Source organism: Ornithodoros turicata, unplaced genomic scaffold (assembly GCF_037126465.1).
Source record: "Ornithodoros turicata isolate Travis unplaced genomic scaffold, ASM3712646v1 Chromosome12, whole genome shotgun sequence".
NCBI classification, from domain to species: Eukaryota; Metazoa; Arthropoda; class Arachnida; order Ixodida; family Argasidae; genus Ornithodoros; species Ornithodoros turicata.
The window spans coordinates 1,559,591-1,581,138 of record NW_026999301.1 but is presented as its reverse complement, the minus strand read 5'-3'; the positions used below and the strand labels follow the sequence as shown (position 1 = coordinate 1,581,138).

General features: G+C 45.2%; 2 protein-coding genes across 2 annotated transcripts; both read left to right on the top strand.

Moving 5' to 3' along the window:
* Positions 1 to 3,235: 3,235 nt before the first annotated feature.
* Positions 3,236 to 4,048, top strand: LOC135371713 (uncharacterized protein K02A2.6-like). The gene has a single exon (XM_064605686.1). The coding sequence runs from the start codon at positions 3,236 to 3,238 to the stop codon at positions 4,046 to 4,048; it is 813 nt and encodes a 270-aa protein (XP_064461756.1).
* A 7,722-nt stretch (positions 4,049 to 11,770) lies between these two features.
* Positions 11,771 to 15,244, top strand: LOC135371712 (uncharacterized protein K02A2.6-like). Its single transcript, XM_064605685.1, has one exon. The coding sequence runs from the start codon at positions 11,771 to 11,773 to the stop codon at positions 15,242 to 15,244; it is 3,474 nt and encodes a 1,157-aa protein (XP_064461755.1).
* The last annotated feature ends 6,304 nt before the right edge of the window (positions 15,245 to 21,548 follow it).

Sequence of the window (21,548 nt, the reverse complement as noted above, 5' to 3'; positions counted from 1 at the left end):
ACATATGTTGTGCCTAAAGGGTTGCAAAGTTTTAAGGGCTACCTCACTCTCAAACAGAACTTCAGTGCATTGCAAGTTGTCCGCCAGCCTCTGCCTCGAATGATAGGGTAACCGCTTCCGATTCCGTGAGCGAGGGGGCGTACGCCATTTTGTAGCAATTTCTATATATGATAATTGCTTTACCACTCTTTTAGACACTTTATCAGACACTATATTGACCAAGGGGGTAACTATAGAGGTTACCAACTTTTCACACTTTAGAAGATAGGCCAGAGCAGAGAGGAAGGATGCAGATGAGCTGTTCATAATCCCAAGGTTGATCTAAGAATGAACGTGATTCCGTCGCGTGCTAAGCGACCTTCACCTCATCTTCGTTGTCGACATGACATTCAACACATATTTTTTCTTAGAGTGTCCCGCACCGTCTCTACACTGTAAGCTCCCATTTGCAACTGAAAATTTTATTTGCTACGTCCCCCCTGGCATTCCGGTCCCTGGAATGAATTTGACAACCATGGAACTGAGCAGCTAAACTATCGAACTGCTGCGTACGCCGCATAGCAGCCGATCATGTGAGCGGTTATTCGAGACACACACACCTGCCCTTGACACTCGCACAAAGTATTGAGATTGCTACGGCAGCGGAGCTTGCATCTCAGAGCTCTAAGGAACTTGAGCCGAGTGCGGCATCCGCGTCAGGTGTCAATGAAGCCGTCAACGCGATTCGCAAGCAAAGCAAGCAAGAACGTCAATCGAAAGACTCACAGAAGTCGTTTTCGTGTATCAGGTGTGGAAGCAAAGAGCACAAGCCTCCAAACTGCACGTTCAAAGACAAAGAGTGCTTCCGATGCAAGAAGCGCGGACACCTCGCTAGTCAATGTAAGACGGGACAGCAAAAGATATCTTCAAAGCACCAATCCAACTCCTTAGAACTGGTAGAAGACAAAGGCAACCACGCTGAGACATCTTCTAGGGAAGAATGCTTCAACCTGTACACGCTAAAAGGACCATCTTCAAGTAAGATCAAGCCAATCATGTTCAAATTGAAGTGGGCTGGAGTTGTGTTAGATATGGAGCTCGACACGGGATGTCCAGTTTGCATGATCAGTGAAGACGTCTACAAGAGGAATGCCACGGCATGGCCGCCTATTTCGCCCGCCATGCGACATAAAACTCTCGTGCTACCTTGGAACTTTGCCTGTTCTCGGTGTTCTCAGACTACCAGTTGAACACTTAGGTAGAGAGGTTGACGGACAGCTATATGTAGTCGGTTGCTCCGGACCAGCCTTGGTAGGAAGGGACCTTATAGACGCCTTAAGTATTCTGGATCACAACACCAACGTCCTGCGAACACTGCATGATGCCACGATCGGAAACCTCACAAGTGAGTTTAGCGACTTATTTGAGCCTGGCCTAGGGGTGATGAAAGGACAACCTGTACATCTTCATCTGCGTCCCAAAACCACGCAAAAGTACTTCAAAGAAAGATATCTGCCTTACACATTGCGCGACAAAGTAGCAGAAGAGCTACACAGACTGTCAAATGACGGAATCATCACACCTGTCAGCCACTCGCTCCGGGCGACGCCAATTGTATCTGTGCAGAAGAAGGACGGTTCAGTGCGTATTTGTTGTGACTTTAAGGTTACGCTTAATCGAGCATGCACAACTGAACTGTACCCACTGCCAAAGGTGGATGACTTGTTCGCTTCACTGGGAGGAGGTTATTGGTTTTCAAAACTCGATGCATACTTGCAAGTGCCCCTTGACGAAGAGTCGCGCAAAATTCAGTAATAAGCACGCACAAGGGACTGTACTGTTACAACAGATTACCCTTTGGCATTGCATCGGCGCCTGCCTTATTTCAAAGGAACATGGAGTCTATGCTACGCGGCATACCAGGATGTCAAGTATACCTGGATGATGTCCTAATTTCCGAAAAAAAAAGGACGAATTCGGTCGGACTTTAAAGAAGGTATTCCAGATATTCAGGGAGTACGGTGTCCGTCTGAAACGTGAGAAGTGCGAGTTTGGCAAGGAACAGTTGACGTACATGGGTCACACAATTGACAGAAATGGACTGCATCCGTCAGAACTAAAAGTTGATGCAATTTCGAAGGCTATGCCACCGAGGAATGTGACGGAACTACGTTCCTTCCTGGGACTCTTGACATATTACCGAAGTGTCCTGCCTAACATGTCAACGCTACTAGCACCCCTGTACGCATTGCTGGTACAAAATACCCGTTGGCACTGGGTAACTGAAGAAGCTATGGCTTTCGAAAATGCCAAGAAAACACTCCTAGAAGCGGAGTTTCTCGTACACTTTGATCCGTCGAGGGACGTCATCCTCGAATGTGACGCATTGCCGTACGGCTTGGGAGCAGTACTTTCACACAACATTGATGGCGTCGACAGGCCCATCGCGTTCAGATCTAGAACACTAAGTGATGCAGAGAAGAACTATTCTCACCTGGAAAAAGAAACACTGGCTATAATTTTCGGCATCACAGAATTCAGGGACTACCTACTGGGAAGAAAATTTGTCCTGGAAACTGACCATCAGCCACTGGTGGACCTTCTTGGTGAAAACAAGCCTGTACCGACTGTAGCTGCAGCAAGGATACAACGTTGGGCTCTGATACTGGCTGGTTACCAATATACACTGAAGTACAAGGCTGGGGCAAACAATGAAAACGCTGACGCTCTTAGACGGCTTCCAGTCTAGTGTAATGTGCACCCCGAGGGAACAACTGACACAGCAATCAATGCTCTCGACATGTTCGACGCGAGCCCAATATCAAGGAAGCAGCTCGTGGACATCACACTCAAGGACCCTATTATGCAGAAGCTGAAAGCTAGGATCGTGAACGGCTGGCCTGCAAAACTGGACGACCCGGATCTAGAACTATACTAGCCGAGACGTCATGAACTGTCTGCTGAAAAAGACGCGATACTTCGTGGACAGCGCATAGTGATACCACAACGAGCAAGAAACGCTCTGCTGGCAGAGCTTCACGGCACACACCAGAGAATTAATGCAACCAAAGCATTCATCAGAACCCTGATTGGTGGCCAGGAATCGACCGAGACGTGGAACAACGAGTACGTTCGTGTCCGATATGCCAGGAGGCGGCATCACCACCACCATCTCAAGAGCCACTATCATGGCCATCGTCCGCCGAACCGTGGACTCGCATACGCATGGACTATGCGGGTCCGATTGAAGGAAAAAATGATATTAGTCGTCGTTGATAGTCATTCTGGCTGGATAGAGCCTATCCCGGTAAAATCAGCAACTGCAGAAGTGACCGTTGTTCATCTCCGGGACATATGTGCCCGCTTCGGACTACCAACGTGCATCGTAACTGACAACGGCATCACATTCACAGGTGCGGCCTTCCAAGAATTCGTAAAGAGAAATGGGATTCGCCACATGCGAACAGCTTCTTATCATCCGCAGCCAAACGGACTTGCAGAACGGGCTGTTAGAAGCGTAAAAAAAGCTCTTAAGCAGCTGACGGACGGACCACTGGAAATCCTGCTCCAACGCTGGTTACATAACCACAGAAGGGCACCATCAGCTGCCCATGCGGGAATGGCTCCTGCGGAAATGTTATTCAATTTTCTGCCACGTAGTCGCTTGGATATAATCAAGGCCCATCTACTCAAAAACCAAAAGGCAACCCAGCAAGACGTGGACAGTCGTTTGAAACCTGGAGCACCTGTCTACGTGCGCAAACAATGCGATCGGCCAGGATGGATGCCGGGTATCCTGCTTGAAGGACTAGGAAGTCGCATCGCTAAAGTGCAAACGGCCCAAGGTATTGTCACACGCCACCTTGACCAGATGCGGACCCAGATACCGCGGTTACCGAAAGTGGTACAGCCCACGCATCCGACCCGTCCAACGCAGCCCATGGCGCCACAGATGACACATCGGAGCCGACAGAAACCGATGGACATCGATATTCGCTCCGACCGCGACACAGGTCACATCACTGACCACTTTTCATGGGTGGGAAAGAGTGCTGCGTACGCCGAATAGCAACCGATCATGTGAGCGGTTATTCGAGACACACACACCTGCACGAAACACTCGAGGCCGGACGCTGTCAAGTGAACTTTGTTCTCCCGCACGTAAGACGAACGCTAAGGCGCAGTCTCCTTGGAACTATCTGCCGGTACACACGTACCTTATGTATCTGTCTCTACAGTAATAAACTGGACCTCCATGTAACAGAAACAGAAGTCCCTAACAGGCTGTTACTTATCATGAACGAATTCAACAACAGATTTATTTATTTATTTCTTCTTGTACCTCAAGGGCCCAGGGGCATTACATGAACCGGGGTGGACAAAAAAGTGGAGAGTTCAGTAAGTGGTACAAAACCAGTCAACAACAACACCTGCGAGCTACAATTATAGCACAAACTTAAAATTATACAATGTTTACACACGTACTATTATATAACATGTTAGAAAGCAATGGGGGAAAAGAGAGACTGAAAAGAGAAACTTTCCAAAAAGCTATTCACTGAAAATATGTACATAGCTCGTACCGGAAAGCACTCGGATTAACAATGTCTACAATGCGCTGTGGAAGACTATTCCAATCCGATATTGCAGATGGAACAAAAGAATGAAGAAAATTATTTGTGCGGCAAGGGACTTGTTTTATTGTTTTTTTTTTGTTTTTTTTTTTAGTGGTCGATGCGGTTAGAAACGTAGTCTGGGATAAGAAACAACCCGTGAGAAAGTGTGGGATGGTGGTACATCTTGTGTATTAAGCACAGCCTAGCAATTCTACGTCTATTGCTGAGAAGTGGCATGTTTTTTTCTTTTTTCTTTATTTATTTAATATAGACGCAACATGTTACATCAGTTGTTTAGGGGCGGCCAAAAAGCGGCAATACTGCAGCTTCACGAAGGCACGCCCCTTTAATAACGTACAGCAGCATCACAACAATTGTACAACTGGCTATAATAGAGCAAATCGCAAAACAAATCGCTAGCACTGCATCAATGTGAATTGACAATAAGAGACATAACAAAACAAAAACCGGATAAATATAACGAAAGTAATCAGAAATCGAGGTTACAGAGATGACTCTGATGCAAGGCATAGTAACAAAATATTAGTCGCAAGAGAAAAGTTGAAACTGGCTTTCAATGAGGACACACTGGTGGACCGTGAACATGAAGAGGAGATGAAGCGCACAGCCCTATTCTGGATGGCTTCAATGGAGGATATTAGGTTAAGCTGATGTGGGCTCCAGATGGCGGAAGCATATTCAACCTTGGGTCTTACGAAAGTTTCCTAAGCCCGGAGGCGAACGTGAGGACAGAGGCGCAGATTTCGTTTGATGTAGCCTAAGCTCGGTTGGCATCCGCTGTTATTGAATTCACGCGGGTGGCCCACTGCAGATCTTTTGTGATTGTGACACCAAGATATTTGTATGACTCATTGTGGCTGAGAGTTTCGTCACCGATACTATACTCGTAGGCCAGGATTTCACGCTTCCTGAAGAACTGAACTATTTTACTCTTGGAGCTATTGAGTTGCATCTGCCATAGGGAGCACCACCTTCCTATGTTACAAAGGTCCCGTTGCAGCTCAACTTGATCTTGCAAATCCGACACTGTTCTGTAGACGACGTAATCGTCCGCGAAAAGACGCATGGTTGAGAGGGATGATAGGGGGAGTGTGACCAGTGGCGTATCTAGGGTGTGGCAGGTGTGGACAGGTGCCATGGGCGCCAGGTGAACAGGGGCGCCATTATGTGGTCGGGTGAATGTGCCAGGTCGGGCACTCAACCTGGCACATTCATAAATGATCTAAAGCACCCGCTATTAGAGAGGTTGTAGTGTGAAACCTAGTGCGGACCACACGAAAACGCATCCCTAAGGACATCGTGTTAGCCATGTTGCCATGGGCGCAGGTAGCTCCAGATACGCCACTGAGTGTGACGGTCCGAGTTTCTTGACAAAATCGGTTTCACAGACTTTTTCCAATTATCTAGCACCAAAGGGACAGCGCGCCCTGTTACTTCCAAACGGTTGCAAGAGCTCGTGTTCCCCCACAGTTGAAAACCATAAAACTTTAGTTAGCATGTGCGCAGTGTCTCTCCGTGGGAAGGGTGACATCTGCTCCCCCTTAGACAGTGTTGTTTTCCCCTAGACGCGGCTTTGTGTAGAAGGCAGCATAACTGTATGTTAACGGAAGCAGTGGCAATTACAGCGTTCTTCGAATGCAGTCTCGGACGCACATGTGTTTTTGGTTTGGCGTACGTGACTGACCCGGGCTGTGTCATGGCGCGGGAAGGTTATATAAACCATGGGTGACTTCGAGAGAGGGAGAGAGTGGGACAGTCGCCGAAACAGACAATCGCAGTTTACGTCGAGGGTCCGAACCAGCGAACAGTCATCAAGACGTGATCCAGAGCGGGAGCCCGGACGGATGCCCGGAGGGAGATGGACGACGGCGGCGCCTTGATGCCTGGAACCCACCTTCAACCTGAGGGTTCGTCCCCGAAGTCTCCTTCCACCTGCGCTGACGTCCGGGCAACCGAAGTTACGACCAAGAGGCCCAGCTGGCCGTGACTGACCGGAAAGAGGTGCACCCGACGACGATGTGGCGAGCGAAGAGACGGATCGACGAGGGCGGTAGCCGAGCTCCTGGGACCGAGCCTCCAAGTGGGACGGTAGGCCTGCCGCCAAGTCGCCGTCTTCGCTATTGTTTGACCCGGCCGTGGACCAAGAATGGAGACCAGAGCGGATGAAGATCGACGGAAGCAGCAATCGAAAGCCGCAGCATGGAAAGCCGGCCGCGTAGGTCACTGCCGAAGTCATCTTCAGAGCTCGTCTGCCACGCCATCGTCCATGGCCTGGTGAAGATGTGGTGTCGTCGGGGTGCGCAAAATCAGAGACAGTCACTCTTGCCGCTTGTTCTGTCTACCTCGTTTGTACATGATTCGCGCATTCATTTCCCGCGCGTTTTTGTATACTTGTTCATTTGAAGCATATCATGCGATATAGTTAAGTTGGGTCCGCTTTATCTCATGTGTATCATTGTCGCGATTCCTGTAATCTTTCATGTAAAGTGAATAACACCGTTGCAGTTGAGCTTTCATTAAATCACGTTTTGTTGTTGTTAACGAAGTGTGTGATTGTCATTCCTTCTCGCCTCTGCGGGTGCCCACGTTGAGTGTATCCCCTTTTCTTCGGTAATTTTGTGCTCCGTCCCCCTTACGGCTACGGCGAGGGACGATCACAGGAGATCGTTGATGCAAAGCAGGAAGAGAAGGGGAGCAAGAACTGTACCCTGTTTTACACGAGATGTTACGTTCGTTAGCGGAGATGAAGAATCGTTAACTAAGCAGAACTGGACACGAGAAGTAAGAAAGTGGTGAATCCAGTTAATTAGTGCAGGATGAATTCCGAAGCAGGACAGTTTGTACAGTAACCGAGAATGGGGTACGCGGTCAAATGCTTTGGAGGAGTCTAGAAAAATAACATCGGTTTGGTTGTCAGCATTCATTGCTGCATGTATATCGTTAGTAAACTCTGCAAGTTGGGTCTCACACGAGAACCCTTTCCTGAATCCGTGTTGAGGGGGGACAGCATATTCTGAGATTCAAGGAAAGACATAACATTGGAAAATATTATGTGCTCCAGTATTTTAGAGGGCACAAACGTTAATGATGTTGGGCGATAGCTTTCGACCAAGTGGCGTGGACCTGATTTAGGATTTGGGATAATTTTTTCCACTCTCCAGTCAGCAGGTACATGCCCAACACTCAAGGACTGTGTAAAGATTTGCACCAGTAGGACTGAAACGGGCTCCTTTATATTTTTTAAAACTTTGCTGTTGATATTGTCTATGCCAGCTGATGATGACAGTTTCATATTATCTATAATCTTAATTATGCCACTGACGGATATCGAGACCATAGACATTTCTGCTATGTTAGAAAACGGTAAGGATGGGATCGAACTCAGGTCCTCATATGTAAAGACCGAGGAAAAGTAATCACTGAAAGCACAAGCGCTACCATAGTCGTCCAGGGCCATACCATTGCTTCCGGAAATTGCGAGGTCGTCATTTGACGAAGTCGGAGAGATGATTCGCCAGAACGTCCTTGGATTTGATGTGAGTAAGGAAGGGAGGTCTTCAGAGTAGAACTTACGTTTGATTAGTTCTAACTCCGCCTTGAATTCTTTTGCTGTTTCATAATACCGTCGCCAAGCCTCGTCACGGTTTGGGGATTTGGCTCGTTTGTATAAGCCCTTTCTTGTGTTTGTCAACGTCCTTAACTTCCTATGAAACCAAGGACAGCGACTATCGGTGCGGAGAGTAGTCAGTGGTATGTGCTTGTCTATCAGTTCATTAACCTTATTTTTAAATAGTTGCCACTGTCTCTAAACAGTTCCACTGATCGGGAACAAAAATTTGTAGAAAATGTATTGGCAAATGAGACTAGTTCTTCGCGCATGGCGTTGTAATTGCCCTTGCTGTAGTTCCTTACCAATTTTTGTGCGCGCGATTTCCCCTGAACTAGCAGTGACAGCCCCAGGTGGATGACTTTATGGTCGCTTAGTCCGTCTAAATGCATCGTGAACTGTACCATGGCGGGATCAGAGACGAACAGGAGGTCAATCAGACGAGAGGAGCTTGGAACAACTCTCGTTGGTTCAGTGATTACTTGAGTGAGGTTAAATAGGAGAATTTTCTCAATGAATTCCGCAGAGAGGTTGTGATTAGATTATAGCGATTGAATTCCATCCTTCCAATTTATTAGCGGAAAGTTGAAATCCCCCGCCAGAACGAGATCAGCATTCGGACACAGTTGTTGCAAACTATACAGACTATCATGAAGTTCGTCACTGAATGTACTTCCACTGTTCGGGGGGCGATAGCATGCACCTAGCTAACCAACTAATTAGCTAACCAACTAAAATGTTGAGAAACAAAACAAGCGGGATGGTCAACCGCGCAAGCTGACAAGTAAGGAGTAGGAGTAGTAAGCCAGTCAGCTTTGGTTAAGCTTACCTTGACAAATCTCCATAACCAAACAAGTAACTACACAGCCGTGCGACACGCCTGGCACTTTGGATATATTTGTTCTCATATTTTCGCATACCCTATATACACTGTACTTTCACTGAGTATTCTAAACACGGGCAACATCTATCTGTCAGATATATTTCACTGATTCTACTGATCGACGCCAGCTATTGAGATGATTATGGTCCTACATCAGCTGAACATGGGTATACATACTAGTGACTATACGAGACAAGGCAATGGTAGCCACGACCATGAATAACACCTGAAGGGTTGTGGCAAGCATTGCACATATCTCTCGGGTTATTTCCTCAAACACTTTCGCTTAACCTCTGAAAGTGCGCATTCGTAGACGCCAGCAGTGGCTGGCTTTTCTCCGATAGCACAGTGCAACCGATGTGTAAATAGCCGATTGAGCTAACAAATCCGCAGGTTGTTCATGACTGTCTCGAGGCCATCCTGACGGTAGCTATAAATATATGTTGGATGTGCTATCGGTATAAAGCAATTGCCGCCAAGACTTTCTCTTTCCTCGAGCCTGAACCTCTTAGAAGCTCGTGAAGAGAGGGCGAAAATTCTATTGGAATTTAGAGGGCGTTTGAGCAGCTATTGATTGACGGCTTTCGAGGCCGCACCCTCGTCTCTGCTCGTCCTGTCACGCTGCAATCTTCCTTCCGTGTGTTCCCGATATAGCTTCTTGGTGGCTACTCCCTACAGCACACGTTCAATAAACTAAAGAGTTACGGAGCAACATAAATAGGAATGCCAAGAAAATACTTAAAGTACGAGGTTGTTTGAATGGTGTTCGCAGAGGGAAGGTCAAGTAGATCTTGGATTCTATTTTGGTTGACAAAGCCAATGAATCGATGCCTGACTTTGGAAATAGTGAAACATCACGGTACACTGCACAATAAACGGTCACCGGCGCCATTTATCTTCCCCAACAGCGCAATGAACTGAAGGTGTTTGCGATAGGCATGTGTGTAATTCGAGGGTGTTTCTGCGTGCGCATTTTTTACAAATGACGTACTACAGTGATGAGTCTGGCCAGCCGATCTCATGAACTGGAAGTACATTGTCCTACCTGGGCTGCTACTATCTATTCGCCTCTCCAGCTGACTGCTCGCCCCCTAGCGGACCCCAGCAGAATCACTCAATGAATGATAGCAACTGCAGCGCTTCGTCAGCAGCACGTTGTTTCGCGCGTGGTGATTTGAAACTAGGTCGAAACTTTGCTTTATTTCCGATGGAGTTTCCTGGGTTACAGAAATCAATGAGCAATAAGCACTGCTCAGTCGCACAGTGCAAAAATACCGCAAGACGGAACAGAAACCTAGCCTACCAGAAGTTTCCTGACCCCGAAGAAACTTGCTTGCGGGACGGTCATACGGTAAACAAACGCGCGGAATGGGTTCGGCTTCTCAAGATCGGAAAACCGGTGGGTAACGCGATGTGTGTCTTCTCAAAGCACTTCACGAGGGACGACTACATTCTCCCAGGTAAGATACAGTTACCGTTCTGCGTTAAGTTACCGAAAGAAGTTCGTTATGTAACGCACATCCTTCAACTTGCTTCTCTGCTGACAGACGCTCCATGCAATGAACGCCGTCTCAAGCCCCAAGCTATCCCGTCGCAGAATCTCCCGCATTCGTCCACATTCAACGCCGAAAAAGAAAACAGAAAACGAAAGCTCTGCCAGGAGAGATGTGAGCGAAGACAACGAAGGCACCAGGAAACGGCACGGGTGAGTTAAATTTATTGTCGTTCGCGCAAATCTTGAGCGCGCATTGTAAAAGAGGCATAAACCACATCTTATGAAATGAAACTGACCATGTATCTATTTCAACTTTGCAAATACCAGGTAATTAAGTCAGCGTTCCTATACGTTTCCATGTCAAGTGATGGAAGCCAGAGTTTACGAGAGTGATCAGATGTGTTCGTTTGTGCATTCATGTGATCCTGAGTTTGTATTTTTGACCGAAACATGGCTATCAACCAAGGTGTGCAACCATGAACTATTTCGTTATCAGCTACATATTGTGTGACAGAGGTAAAATAATTGATGGTGGCATTTTAATACACAGTAGCTGAACAAAGTTCATCACCAGTAATTGTAACCGACACTCCTACTCAACACAAGACTTTGTGGGCATATATGCCTGTTAACTTCTGTCATTGGTGTTCTAGTCAGAGATTTACTCCATCCTCCATTTTGATCTTCCTAGTGTTTTGTGCACTACACTATAATCAGAATTCCTGTGCACCCTGCATTCCCAAAGGGGACTCCTAATTACTCCACAAATGAAATGCTTTAGAAAAGTCACAATGCACTTCAATACCTGCAGGACATATCCTGTTGCTTAACACATTATAAATTTCCATGAATATACAATTGTGATTGTAGTATTGTGAAGTAACCACTAGCGCCTCTAGCCTATTGCATAATCCAAGAGAGGAGCATTCCTAGAGAGAGAGAGAGGAACTTGAGAAATGGCGGCGGCTTTAGAAGATGTAACAGTGCAATCTAAATGTAATCTAGTTGAATCCTAATAAAGATAAAGGATGACAACACAACAACTGGCGACGAGGATTAAGCTCGAACCGAGAATCCGACTCCGCTGAACATGGTGAGGTGCTAGCCCCTTCAAGAAGATATTTCGTCGTTGTTGCGTATTCGACCGCGTTGGTTTGACAGAAGACGACATGACACCTCCGGCCGCTGGTACAGCAGCAGTTGCTGCTCCTGTTCCGAATTTGCCACCACCGTCATGCATGAACGTCAATGCAGCTGATCTATATACCGAATACAAGCTGTGGATGGAAGGATACGAAAACTATGAGATAGCCAGTGGTCTAATCAACGCCGACGACAAAGTAAGGAGGGCGACGCTGCTTCACTGCATTGGACCAGAAGTCAGAAGAATCCTGTCGAACATTCCTGGAGAAAGGACGAAGTACAAGGAAACCAAAAAGGCACTGGACGAATACTACACGCCCAAAAAGAACATCGTTCTTGAGCGACACAAGTTTAGAAACCGAGAACAGCGACCGGATGAGCCTGTAAGTGCATTTGTAAACGCACTTCGAGAACTGGCAAAATCTTGTAATTTCGGTTCGCTTGAAGACGAAATGATAAGAGATCAACTTGTGGAGAAATGTTCGTCCAAGGCGCTTCAGGACAGGCTCCTTACTGCAGAAGATTTAACTCTAAAGAGTGCACTTGAAATCGCCCAACGCCATGAAACAGCCGTTGTTGACAGCAAGACACTGACGCAGGAAACACCGGTGCAGCACGTCAAAACGCACAAGAAACGGTACGGAAACGGTCACAAGAAGAAGAAAGAACAGAGCCACAACCAATGCTACCGCTGCGGTGGAGTAAATCATACTGACGATGAATGTGGTGCAAAGTCACTGAAATGCCATAAGTGCAATGATATTGGACATTTGGCCAGAATGTGTGAACTAGTGACAAAGAAAAAGCTCCAGAAGAAGGGCAACAATCCGCCCGCTGCTCCCAAGTCTCGCAAGGTTCACCAAGTTGAGGCACAACTCAGCGAAGATGACGATGATGAAGACTCGTCCTACACATACTTTGTGGGTGGATCCTGCCACGAAACTGTGATGGTAGATAGTAAGCCAGTAAAGGTCGTCATAGATACTGGAACGAAGCACAACTTGATGCCAGAGAAACTGTTTCGTCGGTTGTACAAGAACCACAAAGAACTGTTTGACACAAAAATGAAGTTTTACGCCTACGGACAGGAGAAGCCTCTACAATGCACAGGATATTTCATGTCTCGTATAACATGGAATGACAAGACAGAAGTCCACAAGATTTACGTCATTAAGGAGTGCGGAGAGTTCTTGTTCGGAAGCAAGTCTTCATTTGAACTGGGCATTTTGCTGAAACCCAGCACAGTTCAAGCAGTTAAAGCACACACAGTGCCGACATCTGAAAGTACAAGGGTGCAGCCTATTCAAAAGCTGGTTCAAGACAACGAGAACCTTTTCCAAGGCCTTGGCACCATAAAGAACTACCACCATGTGGTTACTGTAGACAAGACAGTTGCACCCGTTGCACAGCGTCTGAGAAGAATCCCTTATGCTCTGAAAGAGGCAGTGAGCCAGGAGATAGAGAATATGCTCGAACTTGGCATTATTGAGGAATCCAAAGAAGGCTCACCATGGGTTTCAAACATTCTGGTGGTACCCAAAGAAAACACGGAGGAAATACGACTGTGTGTCGATTTAAGAGAAGTCAACAAGTGCGTCATTCGTCAAAGACACCCCGTGCCAACAATTGACGGTCTACTTGGAGAAATGAATGGAGCCAAAGTGTTTGCGAAACTGGATTTGAAGAGAGGATTTTGGCAAGTTGAGATTGCACCTGAGTCAAGATATCTAACTACATTTATTACTCATCATGGATGTTACCAATTCAGGAAAGTTCCATTTGGACTATCCAGTGCACCAGAAGCCTTCCAGCAGGCAATGGACATGATTCTGCGTGGGCTGGATGGCGTTGTGTGGTACTTAGATGATATCATTGTGCATGGAACTAATGACGACGAGCTCACACAAAGGCTAAAGAATGTCTTTGCTCGTTTTCAAGAATATGGTGTGAAACTGAACAAAAGAAAATGCTTGTTTGGAGTACCCAGCGTAAACATCTTGGGACATGTTGTCTCAAAAGATGGCATTAAGCCAGACCCGCAGAAGATACAAGCCATAGTGGACGCTCCCCAGCCTAAGAATGTTGATGAGCTGAAATCGTTTCTGGGAACGTGCAACTTTGTGAGAAAATTTGTTCCTGGTTATGCTATGTTAGCCGAGCCACTGCATAACTTGACAAAGAAGTCAGTGCCGTGGGAGTGGACTGAAACCGTTGACCAGGCATTCGAACATTTGAAACTCAAGCTAGCAGAGCAACCTTGTTTGGCTTTCTACGACTTGGAGGCCGAAACTGAAGTAATCACTGACGCGAGCCCTGTTGGAATAGGAGGAATCCTCATGCAACGTCAGAAGGATGGTTCTATGAAACCAATTGCATATGCTAGCAGGTCACTGACGGACACGGAAAGGAGGTATTCCCAAATTGAAAGAGAAGCCCTTGGATGTGTGTGGGCTATAGAGCATTTTCACATCTATCTGTGGGGACGATCGTTTATCCTAACTACAGATCACAAGCCCCTGATCTATATGCTGAACTCTGAAAAAGCAGTCAACCTTCCACCAAGGGTACGTCGATTGAGTTGGCGACTTCTGCCGTACTCGTACAAGATACAGTTTATCAAAGGCCAAGAGAACATAGCGGACATGCTGTCACGTTTGCCTCTACCAGGCATGCAAGGAAGTACGTATGCAGAAGAATACGTCAGCCGAATTTGTTCAACTCAGAGTGAAGAACTCAAAGCAGTCACACTGCAAGAGCTCCAAAAGGCATCCTGCGACGACAAAGAAATCAAGATAATTCAAAGAGTAGTAATAACAGGAAAATGGCCTGTGCAGAGTTCCTCTGAGATCTTGCATTTCAAGAAACTTGCAGATGAACTTTCGGTATTCGAAAATTTGCTGTTGCGTGGAGAGCGAGTGGTCGTGCCACGAAAACTTCGAAAGAGAGTGCTTCAAGTTGCTCATGAAGTACACCAAGGCATAGTTCGCACAAAACAAATTCTCCGACAACGCTTCTACTGGACAAACATGGACTCTGATGTGCAGGAGCTGCTTCGCAGTTGTACTGCTTGCACACTGAATCAGCCATTGAAAGCTGATTATCCCTTTCAAACAGTAGAACTTCCCCCTGAGCCCTGGACAAAGCTGGGAATGGACTTAGTTGGTCCCATTGGATCAGATTTCATCCTCACTGTAATCGACTATTACTCTTCTTTTCCAGAAGCATTTGTTATGAGAGACACTTCGTCTTCTAGCATCAAGGTGCGGTTGCGCACACTGTTTTCTAGGATGGGGTATCCGTCTGAAATTGTAACTGACAATGGAAGACAGTTTATCAGCCACGAAATGGAAGAGTTTTTCTCCTGCTGCGGTATTAAGCATATCCGATGTTCACCTTATTATCCACAGAGCAACGGTAAGATAGAGCGATTCCACCGATACCTAAAGAAACAACTAAGCTGCGCTACTGCAGAGAACAAGGATTGGAAGACAGCTCTCTGAGACATCTTAATGGCGTATCGAACAACACCAACGCGTGCTACAGGCAAGACCCCAAGTTTGTTATTATATGGCAGAGAGATGAGAACCAAGTTGTTCAACCTCCAACGGGGGCACACTGAGGTGGAGAGGAAGAAAGAGGTAATGGATCACAACAAGAAGTACAGAGAGAGGATGGAACAAAACACGGACAAGAGCAACAAGCAATTGCCTAACATAAAAGTGGGAGACATTGTCATTGTTGCAAATCTTCCCAAAGTTGGAAAGCTCACAACAGTCTACGGAAAAAAGAAATACAGAGTGGAAGAGGAAATCAGCACATTCTCTTTTCGTCTAAGAAGCCTCGACGGTCAGGAGACATTGATAAGAAATGTGAAACATCTGCGTCATGCACAATGCGACAGCAATGTTTTGGGCCAACAATATGATGACCAGCAGGACTTTAATGTGTGGTATGACGAAACTGTAGTCCCACAGGAACCTGTTGTATGTCGTGAACCCATCCTACCCCCTAATGAGGAGGACAGCCTGTTGTCCCAAAATAATAAGAGCACCAGCTATGTAACACGGTCAGGAAGAACCGTTAAAGCTCCTTCTCGCTATGAATAGCTACGAAAGCATACATTAAAGAAGGAAGGGAGTTGTAGTATTGTGAAGTAACCACTAGCGCCTCTAGCCTATTGCATAATCCAAGAGAGGAGCATTCCTAGAGAGAGAGAGAGGAACTTGAGAAATGGCGGCGGCTTTAGAAGATGTAACAGTGCAATCTAAATGTAATCTAGTTGAATCCTAATAAAGATAAAGGATGACAACACAACAGTGATCTTTACCAACTGGTAGACTATCTCACGAGGAACGTATCCTTACATGCAGATACACTGTACAGGCTTCCTTGATGTGCAAATGTGTACTATTGTTGTTGAGCTTTGAAAGTACTCAGTTACCATCTCTTTCTATCTAGCAGCCACCCATTTCTTGTGATGACAGCTTCAACCAAGAGGACGAAACCCCCCTTGACATCTGTACGAGTATGTCGGAACCTTAAGCTGTGCTGCACCGAACTCAAGCCAAAGTCACAGAACGTGAAAAGGATGTTGCTGAGGCTCTGCTTCAGCTGTACAGCACAAGTGAAGTGCATAAAAAGGACGCAGAAGTACAAGTCAAATCTGGAGAACTTCTACGAAGCTTTAGCGATTTTGCATGTGACAAAAATATCCTGACAGCATTAACTGGTATTGACAACCCAGAATTGCTCAAGACATTGATAGACACCCTTGAAAGCAAAGTTCCAACAACAACGAGGCATATGTTTGGAGCAAAGGACAGGATAATAATGACTTTCGTGTACATGAAGCACTGCATGCCCTTCACCTTATTGCGTAAACTGTACCAGTGCTCGCCAACAACTTGCAGCAACACTGTAAAGCTCACTATACGGGCACTTGCAGCAATCCTGAAGCCATGCATGGTGTGGCCAACAACAGAGGAGGTGCTTGACAATTTGCCAAAGTGCTTCTAGCAGTTTCCTAAGGTGCGAGTAGTACTGGACTGTACCGAAATTGAAGTGTCCTCACCAAAGTGCCTGAGGTGCAAGATCTGTACCTACTCTCATTACAAAAAGGCAAATACAGTAAAATATATGATAGGCATTTCACCTGGAGGTCTTATAAGCTATGTCAGTCAAGGATACGGAGGTCGTGCTTCAGATCGGGTGATTTTTGAGCAGAGTGGTCTCATCAAAGAACTGACGCCAGATGATCATGTTATGGTTGACCGTGGATTTCTTATTGACTCCATTTGTGAACCACATTTTGTAAAGGTTATCAGGCCACCATTTCTGCGTCAGAAAAAAAACAGTTCACAAGAGAGGAAGCGCTTCAAACGAAAGAAATTGCCAAGGCCCGTGTTCATGTCGAAAGAGCCATACAGCGAATCAAAATGTTTCGGGTGTTGAGCCAGAAAATTTCATGGAACATGGTACCTGAAGCCGATGGTATGATGATCATTGCAGCTGCCATAACAAACCTCTCTAAGCCCATCTTGTGTGATGACAAGTTCCTCTAATTCCTAAGTATGTTTGAGTTCTTCGTTTTTGGGTTAAGCCCGATTTTTCAGGTTTCGCAGTAGTTCCCCAATGAAGAAGTTTTCAATAATTTGGGTAATACCCGATAGCTACCCAGAATCCTTGTGGTCCTTCATCTTGTCGTTCTAAGTAAACCGTCAGAAAAGTGAATCACAATATTAGCAAACACACAGACACACAAATAGAGATACGATGATGAGATGGGATATTAGCAAAAAGAGCTATTTGTCCAACCTGTTTTTGGTTCTTTTGTAATACCCTCTTGCAGGAGAGAAAATGCGAGCTTTTGTGGAGCTTCGACAAGTGTTTGAATACCGCGGTCATTCACTGCCGCAGTTCTGAACAGAAATATACATATTCTTGCTTCCCGTCCCCGTGTCACAGCAGCGGCTTGTTTCATATGCCCTTCGTTTCACCCAAACATTCCCCGATGACATATCAAACACAGATTGTAGTGCCCGATTTCTCCCCAGGTTCTCATGTAAATAGCACCTGATCCCCCCGAATTTATAAAATAAAAAAAAAAACTGAAAACGAAGAGCCCTAAGTATTGTTCATCACAGAGGGACAGGGCCAACCTGATGTGTCAGTCATTTGATATAGAGATTTAGCCATGGTGTTATTTATTTTTTACTCTGCTTTATTTCTGTGATTTGCTTCTGCTTTTTGTGCTTTTGCTTCTGTGAACTGCTTATGTGAAGCCGATTAGTGTTCTAAACTGTTACTAATACAAACATTCTTTAACAAGTTCCTACATGTATTATGCAAATATTAGCTGGAGGGCCTCAAGTTTTCGGAATAAACCAGAATCTTCCCCGAATTTAGGCTAAGCACTGCAGGGTTAAGTCCAATGAAAAATTGCCTTTCGTGATACCTTTCTGTCATTCACAGTGGCTGTTGTACAAACCTGATGGAAAGTGAAAGCAGCAAACAGAGCTGAACCATCATTTGTGCCAGTTTTTTGTATGACCGTATGAGTAGTTGAACCCAATTTCTCTGAGAATCGTGTGAGCAGAAAGTTCCAGGCTATTTTGTATGAATTCAGAGCGCATATCTTGTCACCCAGTGTTTAACCCTCTAATATTGAAAAACGTACTTCCTGAAAACTTCAGACCCTAATTACCTGTGATAGCCACAGCAGTTTCATCTTTCTGCATGTATTTTGCAATACTGCTGCATTTATTTTACTTTCTATATTCCAGAATATAAGGTGAAGTTGACTAGTTAACATATTCTGAGCCAGTGACATTTACTTTACTGTGATAGTACGAATGTGCACCTTGTGAGCCATACCACCTGAGATAGCAAGAGTCCTTTTATGTTCTGAATTGCATGTATTTATTATGACAATGTGTTTGAACAAAGTACACAATCCTGTGCAATACCTGTAAAAGTGAAGATTGTCAAAAACTGTGCATATTCTGGATATATTGATACTATTAAAATTTGCGATAAGTGTTCTTAATTTTTTTGCCAATTTCCTTGTTTCAATTATTTGGCACAAGGGTTAAAGAAAAACATATTTGCTATATCTATGCTGGGAGTTATACAAAGAGCAGCAATGTAGGTACACTGAGGCCAGGAAAATCTATTGCATTTATCTGGGGTTCCATTTACTGAGGAAGTGCATCACACAGACCTGGTGTTCCGTAAGCTCCTGCCCCACGCAGCTGCAAGGGTTTAAAAAATTTAGTTTCTCAGTGCAGGAAGGCCATATGTGAAGTAAATTGTTTTTAGACGAGAAAGCATTTTCCAGACAAAGTGTGAATCGAAGGGCACACTAATAACAAAGCTAGCGTAAATAACTAGATCACATGATGGGACACCAATGATTGCCATACACAGTTGCACTTGTCCGTAGTTGTATTTTCACCGTTGCTTGTCAAAAATTTGCACTGCGTAACAACCTGTGACACAGGCAGCGCTCTACCCTGTGTTGGACATTTGATTTCCACAAGCTTGGCTGGTGTGTCATTGTCCAGTACAATGCCATCGGGACTACAAGCCAGCCACGGGTTCTGTGGCGATACAAGAAGTCCTCATGTTGTTACTTGCTGTTGAGTACTTGTCTCGTACGCTGTCTTAGCGTTTTGCTCCTCAGAAAGCCCATACAGAGTGCTTGAGTTACCCTTAAATTTCGGGTGTAGAACTTACAATATCTGCTGCCCCAGAGTACTTTTGAGTACGTAAATAATGGATAGCAAGTGGTACCTGAAATGGACAAAATTTGACAGCTTATTAGCGTAAATATTTTGCAAGCAGTGCTGTTAGAGCTGCGATTTTAAAAGACACTGGAAATTACACTTACAGATAAATGATTAGGGTCCTTATGGTGCAGCATTACAGATAAATGAGCACTAGAGTACACGAGCTACATTTATGCAGCAGCTACTTGTTCTATTGTACCTCGTACCCTTGGATTTAGTTTTTCAGCACTTCCTAAGGATTAATTAACAAAAAAGAACACCTTTCCATCCCCTCTTGTGTGCAGAGTGGCCATGCTAACTGTGGGTAGAATTTTATAAGGGGAAGAAATGTACTGCTGCACTTTCATACTTTTATTGTACTCCAGTTCATGTAGACTATCTTATGGTCTTTTATGCAAAGTCATCCTAGTAAGTTTCATTTGGATAACTCTATATGACATAAAATTTCAACGAAAGACCGACATGTGCTGGATATCGTGATTTTTATTGTTTCCTACACTGTTTCCGCAGATCTTTTTTATTTTCCAACAAACAGGCCTAGTTTCGCCAATGCTGGTTAACTTTGAACCGAGATCAAGCATAGCTAAAACTTGAAATCAACGCTCAATTCTATTTTGCAAATGATAGTTGGTGACGTGATGGATGTTTCACTACTAAGCACTGCTTCTTGTGAAGCACAGTTATGCGTTAAATTCAAGTCAAGGGGTCACTGATCTCGATTCAAGTGTTAACTGGCATTGGTGAAACCAGGCCACAGTGAACTGAAACTAGTTCCGTATTTGCCTTCTCCACACCTAAAAAGGCATGCACAAAAAGTGCAGAAGTTTCTAAAAGAAAGCAACTGAGTTACAGATCCAAATACATCCACAAGGCTCTATGAAATATTGTGTTCAGGTACAAACCAACAAATGGGCATAATCAGATGCATTGGCTGAGTTACTTAAGAACCCTGTAGGTGGCAAACAGCAAATTAATTTATCTGATGCTAATCTATGCTTCACATACCAGTAATCCTGTTCCAACGTTCCTGCTTCCACAGCATATTGTCCATCAGTGTGTCATTCGCAATCCTCTCGATGTCATGGATGTTGGCGAGAACATTATCTTTGTAAAATTCCTGACTCTCTATGTCAGGAAATGGCACTGAAAACATGCTGAGGTGCTCCATCAGTGTGTTTGATGTCATGTGCTGAACCAGGTTATGCAGAGTTGATGCGCGCCTGTCAGATCGTGCAGTTCTGAAATTCCAGAGGGAGGCAAATGATGTTATGCTACAGCTCATCCAGATCAATGCAACTATACGGCTTATGCAGGCATTCATATGTAATAAAAACAAGTTATTTTTTTTTTAGTTTTGGCATAGTGGTTTAACAGTCATGCATTTTTCAAATTTTCTAGCTTAAGATAGATGGCTGTCAAACTTACAGTTGAGAAGCCCTGGTACCACGTCCTTGCCTGGAAAATCAAAATGTTTTTGACACATAAGCTTCCTCTTAGAGACACAGATTACGATCATGACAACATGAAACAACTGAGGAGTCCCATGTACAAATTTTAGTGTCCCGGATGCATCAAAAGTAATTTTCCGGGATTGTCGTTTTCTGCTGACCTTTGCAGGCATACCTATCCATTATAGATTTGCCATTTTTTATTTACATCCTGGCCCTTGACCTTTTTCTTACCTGTGCTTTGCGAGCGCACTCTCTTTACAAATGCTGACCACCAGAGAAACAAAGATCTCATCATCTTCCGGTGAGTCTTGTGGGAACCAAGGTTCCCACTCCCGGGGCGTTGGCCCGTCCGTTCAGCGACCAAGGAAAACGCAGCACAGTGAAATGAACAAGGAACAGAAAAGGTTTATTACCAAGACGTGGCCTCCAGCCCGTACAACAGTTGAAATCCCAACCCCTGTTTTCAGGAAACCTGCTCCCTTTTAAGAGTTACAGAAGCGCCCTCACGGCGTTGTTAAAACACGTGCCTTCAAGCTTATCTGGCCCGTTATCACACGGCCTCGAAA

Excerpts from the sequence above, each read along its gene's own strand:
- LOC135371712 (XM_064605685.1), top strand. The coding sequence starts at position 11,771 with ATGACACCTCCGGCCGCTGGTACAGCAGCAGTTGCTGCTCCTGTTCCG.
- LOC135371713 (XM_064605686.1), top strand. The coding sequence starts at position 3,236 with ATGATATTAGTCGTCGTTGATAGTCATTCTGGCTGGATAGAGCCTATC.